The sequence below is a fragment of the Euprymna scolopes genome, chromosome 24, assembly GCF_053919585.1.
Source record: "Euprymna scolopes isolate OS-2025 chromosome 24, ASM5391958v1, whole genome shotgun sequence".
Taxonomy (NCBI): domain Eukaryota; kingdom Metazoa; phylum Mollusca; class Cephalopoda; order Sepiida; family Sepiolidae; genus Euprymna; species Euprymna scolopes.
This window is the reverse complement of record NC_136505.1, coordinates 48,918,140-48,928,212: the sequence shown is the minus strand read 5'-3', so window position 1 is coordinate 48,928,212 and position 10,073 is coordinate 48,918,140. Positions and strand designations below refer to the sequence as shown.

The 10,073-nt window shown below is 33.8% G+C and overlaps 1 protein-coding gene across 1 annotated transcript in view; it reads right to left on the bottom strand.

The window, feature by feature from the left end:
* Positions 1 to 551: 551 nt before the first annotated feature.
* Positions 552 to 10,073, bottom strand: part of LOC145246694 (neuronal acetylcholine receptor subunit alpha-7-like) — a 298,339-nt gene continuing 288,817 nt past the window's right edge. The window contains exon 9 of the mRNA XM_080108417.1: positions 552 to 1,041. Coding sequence (XP_079964543.1) covers positions 595 to 1,041 — 447 coding nt within the window. The 3' untranslated portion in view covers positions 552 to 594. The remainder of the gene's footprint in view (positions 1,042 to 10,073) is intronic.

The following is a 10,073-nucleotide window of genomic DNA, read 5'->3' as shown; positions in this document are numbered from 1 at the left end:
AAGAACTTCTGTAAAGAGCGAAACGCATTTGCAGTAAATATTTTCGTTTGTATTTACGATGCATTAATTTATACATCTTATTTTGTTTCCATATACATATATATATACATATATATATATTAATATATATATATATATCTTAATATATATATATATGCGTGTGTGCGTGCGTGTGTGTGTGTGTGTGTGTGTGTGTGTTTCATATTGGAAATGTACTTCCGACAGTATACGGTATATTAAGCTGCCCATTTTGTTGATGCCATAGTTGTCGTGGATACTCTTACTAAAGAAGCAATTATTTAGACCGCCGGACTGGAAATAAGAAGAGTACACCACAAAGGCAGAAATGAAGCTAGAGAAATGTGTTGTATTCGTTGCTTATTTCTTGGCCTACAGACCAAAGAATCGCTTGTTTAGCAATATTATCCCCGTAAAAAATAGCATCAACAAAATGCAGCACAATATATATATATATATATATACATACATATATATATATATATATATATATATATATATATATATATATATATATATATATATCCCTTGTTATTTCGTTTCTGATAGAGATTATGTCAGGTCGAGTACGTTTATCTACGCCAACAGGTGCGGTGCTGAGGCGAGTATGATGATTGTCGACAAGATGGTGAACAGCCCGCAGATGATCAAGCAGAGACGATCAATGACCATCGCGGCGAATTTCCAATCGCCTTTAACCTCGTCGTCGTCTTCGTTCGCTTTGTACTTTCGCGTGATCTTCTGGATCTCCTTCAGGATGGCCATCAACTCGCCGCGCCCGGCGTTGTTGTCGGCGATCAACGGTAAAGGGGGTTTCATGCCCCCGTTCGGGTTGTCCGGTCGGATCTCGTCCTCGATGTCCAGCACGTTGGCCAGCAGACTCTTAGAGGAGCGCTCAATTAACTTCATATCCTGAGCACGAGAGTTCTGGACGGTGTGCTTCTTTGGCATGCGTACACGTTCGAGTCCTGGGCGACTCATGCGCAAAACACACGCTAACCAGCCGCATATTCCTTTTCTCACCTAAAATTAAAAAAAGAATTAGAAAGCGTTATTCATTGTGAGACAAATATTGACAATTCTGTGGAATAAGACTGTTACTAATATATTCAGTTGGTCGAATTTTGTATGCTAGACATTTTTAGCAGTCCATTTTGCAAATAGATATTTAATTCTAACCAACCATTTATTCCTTTTCATGATCTTTACACAAAAAAAGTGTTACTCGATTCAATATCTTTTTGAAAATAATTATTCCAACGAGCAACATTATTAAACTGAAGACACTTGTAAATAATGACATAAAAAATAAAATATTTACGGAACGTATATATATATATATATATATATATATATATATATATATATATATATATATAATTCCTCGTAATCTTTTTCGTCCCTAATGAATCCCACGCTAGACGCCGCATCATCCCCATGCTACCTAGCACCTTCTCTACTCTTCTGATGGGAAGCATTAGGCTTCGAAATGCCCTGGCATAAAGAGTCCCTTCTATCCCCCAAATTTTACTTGTATTCCATTATTCAATGAATTATCCATTCTATACCTATCAATATATAGTTTTGCGAATTCATTTCATCATCTTGTCGTCTTATTGTATAAGCTCCAATAATATTTGTTGAGCTTGGCATTATCCAGATAAGTCTCCTCTTGTGGAATTGAACTCTCTCTCTTCCTCTTACGCATTAAGCTATATATATATATATATATATATATATATATATATATATATATATATATATATATATATATAAGTAAATTTTTGGTACAGCAGAATGGAAGGAGAAATTTCAGAGGAAACATAATTTAATTTAAATACCAAAAAAAAAAAACAAGAAATGGGCAGGTGAAATTAAAATTTTCCCTAAGGCCTTATCGTCTGACCCTCTAAGAGGAAACGTCAGAATGATAGATTAAAAACTAAGAAAACGAATGAGGGAAGAGGGGAACTTTGGTTTCAGTTGGAAGAACAGTGGAGAAAAAAAAAAAAAAAAAAAAATCTCACTGTTCAGGTGGTTTTAAATCAATGAATATCTCCAACTGATGTCTAAGAATCTTTTGTCTACACAGGCTAGGTCGAGAGTTGTTAATAACTAACGCCTCAATGATATTGAGATGATAGTTCGACCTAGCACTGTATAAAACAGAAAACCACCCATCGGAATATTGATCGGCACACCTATTTATACTCAACAGGTGATCGCCAATGGCAGACTCATGAGCCTGGGAGTGCCCGGATGCTCTCGAAACCTGGTGTAGTCGAATATCCCGAGGGATATGTTGGGATATTCTCATTTCTAATCTTTGGGACGTTTTGCCAACGTAGTCAGCTCCACACTGACAAACGAATTTATAAACAACAGAGTTCTTTTGAATGGTTGGCAAAACATCTTTACGAAAAGAAGAGAAAAAGGTTCGAGTTGTGTAAACTACTCTAAGCATAGTAGCTGGAAAACACCGTTGAGTAGCAGAAGAAATCCTTTTAACAATATGAAGGCCATCAGGACCCAACCATGGTAATTTTAGATAAATGGGACAACGTGATGGATATATATATATATATATATATATATATATTTATATATATATATATATATATATATATATATATATAGCTTAATGCGTAATATATATATATATATTTATATATATATATATATATAATTATTTTTTACTATGATAATTAAATACCTACAGACACTAGTGTTTCATCCTTTCAAGATTCTTCAGTGCAGGGTGTCACGATTACTACCAGTCGAACGACTCGAACCCCGCGACACGAGACATATATATATATATATATATATATATATATATATATATATATATATATATATATATATATATATAATAAAAGGAACTGCGTGTGAATTCATTCCCTATGGACTCGAAAACGGCTGGTCCGATTTATTTTAAATTTCTCACGAAGGTACTTGATGTGTCTGGGAGTGTGTTTATGTCGGTTTTGTATCAGAATGCGTCACATAAGTATCGATAATCGAAAAAATCCGAACAAAGAAAGAAGTGCGATTTTAACCATAGATAAAACTTAAAAAACAAAAACTAACATAACAAGTGCATTTGAAAATTTTTTCATAGCAGAAGCCTATAAAATCAACTATAGATTCGTTTGTAAAACAAAGGTGCGTTCGAAATGAAGGTTTTATTTTAGAGCCCAAGTTAACTATGATACTTGACTTTTGCATTTTAAACTTTAAGTGAAGCTATTATTTACGGATAATGTTATAAAACTAACAGACGATTCTATATTGTGCAATGTAGACTACAATGCATTGTGAACTAATTCACTGCAGAAACGCATGTGAAGCTTCCTCCCGGTAAACCGAGAAGGGTTCCTAAATAGAGCAGGAAATCTGAATTCGGATTTAATTGAAAAATGTGCGATTTTACCGATTTTGATGACAATTCAATCTCGGACAATGTCGGGTCTCCACGCTTATATATATATATATGTGTGTGTGTGTGTGTGTGTGTGTGTGTGTTGCATTAGAAAATGAGCCGCAGACACGGCAAGGTGTCCGTGTACAGCTATTTTATCTATAATAAATACGTAAAGTGATAAGAAACGAATATATGTGCGTATATATTTATATTTGTATATATATATATATATATATATATATATATATATATATATATATATATATATATATATACGTATATATATATTTATATATATATAGATACTCATGGGTAGATGTGGTAAAAAACAGGATAAAAGTGCTCAATACGTTAGTAGAGCTTAATATGTTTTATTTTTTATTTTACAACCTCAAGCATTAACTCAGTCCATTACAATTGTTTCTGCAGACAGAATACTGTTTCTTCTCTCTCTGAGTTTCTATTTTTGTCTTGATGTCCGCACGTTGACCCCAAGAGGTCGTATCTTCATCCCTTCTCATTTTGACTCTTACCATCTGACGAAGCAGACAATCTTTTGTTTGTCTGTCGAAACAATTGTAATGGACTGAGTTAATACTTGAGGTTGTAAAATAATAATAATAATAATAATAATAATAATAATAATAATAATAATAATAATATATATATATATATGAATTTGTACATGTTGCAATATTTTTGGTATCCTTATGAAGGTATGGTTACAGAAAATTTTAAAGTTGTATTTATAAACATTGGTAATAAGTACTGGCCAATTAGATGGAACAACGCTCTGCTACCAACCAATCAGAAACCGAATTTACTAAATATACTGATTCTCTTCGAATTCCTGCACATAATTTTCATCTTAACCTGGGAAGGAGCACTTCGTCTTCGTTTGCAAACTTTTAACATTCAAAACTTCTCTGGATTGATACCGCCATTTTGTTTTGAACAACATTTCTCTTCTTTTCCCTTTTGAAAGTAAAATAAATTACAGCTAATTTTTAAAATTATGACTGAAAATAAAGATCAGCAAGGTAGATAACTTATTCCTTTATTGAAGAATATAAAAAGAGTTGTCTCCCTTGCAACGAATTATTTTTTGCATACGTTTAAAAAATGTCTAAATAAATAAAAATTAAAATGACTTCACTACATCCCAAGCAACACCAGATTGACACAGCTAGTAACGATAATGACAAACAAATTACAGTGCAAGCATAAAACATCCAATATGCGGAGAGGTAAATAATAATAAATAATAACTTCCTATGTTATTCTACTCAACACACAGACAAGTGGGTACAAGCGTTTGGAACAACATTTTTCGTCTTAAATTAAAATGGCGTACAACTCAAAAGATGGACGACTTTACGTCGATGGATAGAAATCGAAATTCGAATAGTTTCAGGTCAAATCTTTAGGCCATTTATGAATACAGAAACTACATGATGTCATTCCGTCATAACCTGAAAATCCAAACAATCCCGACTTTATTGAAAGTACGTAACTGTTTTTTTGCGGAATTAATGCAGTGCTTAGGTAACAGTATCAGAATTTTTGGGGAATTTTTGACACCCCTAACAGAAAACTGCGAATAACATATAGAAAACTCGTAATTTCTCTTTCTAAAGTGGGTTATTTATTTTCTTTATAGAATATGCTTCCAAAATAAACTATTTAAGTTGTTTAAAAAATAATAGAAATATTATTTTTCATTTAAAAAAAAAACAGTGTTTACAAAGTGCGTGCGTGCGCTCAGAGAGCCATTTTGTTACGTAGTGAAATCAATTGATTTTCATGAGATGAATATTTTTCAATTTTTAAACTTTAAAAATCTATCAAAATTTTCCTATTCGTTCAATTGTTACGTTTTTTTCAGAGTGAATGTAAAATTTTATGCTCTTTCCGATAAACTTAATTTAATATTTTAGACAAACGTTGTTTTATAAATTCAACCCCCCATTTTGAAATGTCTATGAGAATTTTAATAATTAATTTTGGTTGACACGTTTTATATATCACAAATTGAAGATAAAACATCAATAAATAAAATACTCAAATTTAAAACAACAAAAAATATCACTTATCTGTAAATTTACCGGTAAAGTTCCAAATGTAAATCCTTCTTTTTTCGATAACCACGTGTTTTTTTTTTTTTTTTTTTTTTTTTTTTTTACGTGGAAGCTTAATTTTTGTTTAGAATTTTCCAGTCAATATTTTTCGGTCAGTGTATATTTTTATATTTAATTCCTGGTTTCCTTTTTTTCGATATAAAAAAAAAGACGAAACCATATAATGCAGATTTATAGTATAATGCATAAAAAATTCAGGTATTTCTTTAAGATATTAAAAAAAAAAATTACATTTCATATCTTCGTCATCCCGTAATCCGTGTAAATCCAAAAATGAAAGATCCCAGTTTTCATGTACGATAGCGTAAAGGCGACAACATTAAAAAAAAAGGACGATAGGTTATCTCCCTTTGGAAGTCGAACAGAACAAACACTAAGCATTCTTTTAAGCAGACTTATTTACTTGTCTTTAAAGAAATTTATTGGAATAATGGTGAGTTTTTTTTTACTACACGTATTTTTTTTACTTTCTGTAACTGATGAGAAAGTTGTATTTAAATTTTATTTTGACTTTTTAAACTTTATTTGAGTAAAAAACATTAATTTTTCAGGTAATTTCTACACTTTATCGCCGAAAATGTTTCGGCGATAAAGTAAAAGTTACGTTTGTATTATTACTGTCTCTGTCTGTAGACATAGCTTAAAAAGAAAGTGGTCTAAAAACAAAAATATAGCAAATAAATGTTATCAAAGGAAATATAATTTACTTTTCTACCAAACTGGATATATTTTTTTGTGTTTTTATTCAATATAACATGTTTATTCAGCTCCTATATTCCTATATCGAGATTACTAACGTTTCTGAATTAGTGTTTTTTTTTTGCACTTATAGGCTTCCGTAGATAACAAAGCGATAATCTTAACATCCGGTTTCTTTACACTTCCTTGAAAGACACGCGTTGTCGTGATATGTGTTGGAAAAATCCTTCCATTTAAAAAATACATGGATTATAATACATAAATATGAATAAATTCTCATACAGGAAGATTAAAAGAAAGCATATCTTACTCATTAACCAGGTAAGTTATATATTTTGCCATTTTAAAAATATATCGTAAGATTCAACTAGTGTTATTGTTCGATATTCCGCGAAATGTTAAGTGAAGAAATCCAAGGAAAAATAAATAAAATTGTTTATTTCTCTATTAAAGCTTTTATGATATTAAAATTTGGTCTTTGCTCGTTTTATTGAAATAAAATTTACGGGTTTAAATTACGTTTTCATATTGTTATAATCTGATAGACAGATATGTGTCTATTCAAACAACTGTTTCTTATGGCGACTCGGCTGAAAATTCTGATACTGCTAGTGCTTAGGTGACAGAAGTCTGTCTCTGATAATGCGAGGAGCTTCGGAAGATTCCTGCAAAGTAATGTAACATATTAAAAGAGCATTATTTATCGAAGGGGAAAAGCCAAAAAACTACCTCTTTGTATGCAGAAGCGATGTTTTTAAAACGCATAGTAGCCGAGACATTACAGACTACGTGATAATGGTCAAAATAACGGCAAATTCACTAAAAAATGTCTGGTGGAACAATAAGTGAGAGCCTACTGATTTTTATGGTTCTAAAATGATTGTTAGACATCTTTAAGCTGCTTACAGCCGTGATAACTCAGAGAGAAAAACCTATGATATTTAGTCAGTTCAAAGCAGCATTTCCCCCGCTAACCAATAATCACGAGGTTGTTTGCTCAGCAATCGACAAGGCTAATATGCTTTCCAACCGGTTTGCCTCAAACTCCACACTGGACCCCTCCAACTACTCCCTGCCTGACTTTCCTTTGCGGACAGACGCCACGCTACACGATCTAAAAATCACCCCTGCTCAGGTACACGCTATCATAAAAAACCTTGACACTTCAAAAGCATGTGGACCTGATCTCATCCCAGCTGTGCCACTAAAAAAGTGCTCAGCCGAAGTAGCTGCAGTTCTCTCCAAACTCTACAACAAATGCCTTAATGAATCATGCCTTCAGGGCTGTTGGAAAACTGCTTCTGTGGTACCAATATTCAAGAATTCTGGCGAAAGAACTGACCCATCAAATTATCGCCCCATTTACCTCCTCCCACTGTTCGCCAAAATATTTGAGACCATAATAAACCATGCTCTAGTCCGACACCTTACATATGCTAAACTTCTGACTGATAAACAATATGGATTTAGACAATCCCGTTCCACAGCTGACATCCTCACTGTAATCTCTGAACGTATATACCATTCACTGGACAAAGCGGGGGAGAGCAGAGCGGTAGCTCTAGATATATCTAAGGCTTTTGACAGGGTATGGCACAAGGGTCTCCTCAGGAAAATTAAATCATACGGTATCACTGGTAGAATACTTAACATAATTATATCCTTCTTAGATAAGAGAAAAATCCAGGTTGTCCTCGACGGTCGTACATCTAAACAGTGTGATATAAATTCGGGAGTGCCTCAGGGGTTTATCCTTGGACTTCTATTGTTCCTAATATTTATTAATGACCTCCCCGACAAAACTGCCTCTGAGATGAGTATATATGCTGATGACACTACACTCTATAACAGGCATGACAGGAAAACAAATGAACACATATCTAAAGAAATGGCAAAAACACTAGAGGATGACCTCCAATCTGTAGTGGAATGGGGACAAAAATAGATGGTCACATTCAATGCTGCCAAGACTAAACTGGTTTCCTTCAATAATTACAAGAAACCTTCTCTGCCACCAATAGCAATGGCCAGTGACTCCCTTGTCTGAGAGTACATCTTTCAAACTGCTTGGCCTAACGTTCACAGGAAACATGAGTTGGAACAATTATATTGAAAACATTGCCAGGGCCGCTACGAAAAAAGTAGGCTCTCTCTACCGTGCTAGAAAACTACTGACACCTGAAAGTATCCTGCACCTTTATAAGGCCACCATTCGCCCATGTATGGAGTATTGTTGTCACATTTGGGCTGGTGCATCTGCTACTAGTTTCTCCCCCCTAGACAAGGTTAAAAAAAGAGTCGACAATCTGATAGGCCCTGAACTGGCATCTAAGCTTGAGCCTCTGTCCCATCGACGAAACGTTGCATCCTTCTGTCTGTTCTGCAAGTATTTTAATGGTGAATTCTCTGACGAACTGCAGGCACTTTTGCCCCACGACGTAGACACCTTGACAAACCCGACAAGCAGCTAAATCCCACTCCCACACAGTAGAGATCCCTAAATGTAAAAGATCTTTCTACTCCAGTAGTTTCTTCCACAGAACCGCTAGACTCTGGAATTCCATTCCAGGTTCCTGCTTCCCTAACTGTACTGACATGCAGAAGTTCAAGTGCAACATGAACCGATATCTTGCTGCCCAAATCCCAATCATAGTGCCCCAGTAGTTGCTGCCCCTGATAGTAGCCCCCTACACCAAAGTGGCAATATGCCTTGTTTGGGGTGAAAATGTAAAAAAAAAAAAGAAAAAAAGAGCTATGAAGAAACTTAAAAGATGGTAAAGGGAAATAATGAATCTACAAGTATCATTAAATTAAAATATGCTCACCAAATACCAACAAAATCATATTATATTTTTACTCTGAATAAAAACCGCAACTTTTCAAAGAACAATTTTTCTCCTAAGAAATAAAAAAAAAACTGCTATAATTCTAGGCCACCCAATCACAATAGTTTTCAATGTAGACAGAAAATTTCGAAGAGGACTCCATCAAAAAATGTGGAGAGCTTCACTAGTGAACATACATTTTTATTTTTATGTACAGTTGACACTTCAAGAAACAGCAAACAAATTTATTCTAGATTGTGGAGCCATAATCACGAAGGAATCTGATTTTTATTGGTTTTGATCCCAGCTTTAACTCCCAGAGCCGCTTTGTGGGGCGAGCTGACGGTTGTTGATTAAATTATATAGTTTTGAAGAGAGGTGATGATAAAGTTTCCTAAGAAATAATAAAAAATTACTTTGTCTATGTATTCTGGAAAACGCGCTTCTAATTCCAAAGTCTAAACAAAATATATTTTCTGTCGAATCTGCCATAAACAAGGCTCACATATTCACTTTAGCCCAAACACGTCAAAATTGGTGTACTTAAACAGAACTGTATTCGATATCAAAGAAAAATGGGAGATTATATTAATTAAAATATGTAGTTCAATCTAAAAACCGTCTACCAAGATTTAGAAACCTGGCATAAAATTCTATGACAATACAGTATTTCAGATATGAAAAAGTTACCGCATGTAATTGACGGGACGGAAACAAAATAAAAAACCTTGACAAATAGCAACGGTTAGGCACAAGGAAATATGGCGCAGTACCAAAATAAGATGTCAGGCAAAAAGGCTAATACATTCTCCCACTAGTGCATTGTGATTTGAACGGTCCGGTGAAACCGATGGGCAAAGAAAACTTCAGGTATGCATTGAATTTTGTAGACATTTTAATACTCGTCTACTTTTTAAAAACACAAATTTATACTTTTCTAGAAACTCCGAACTATTTAGCCGATGTCGC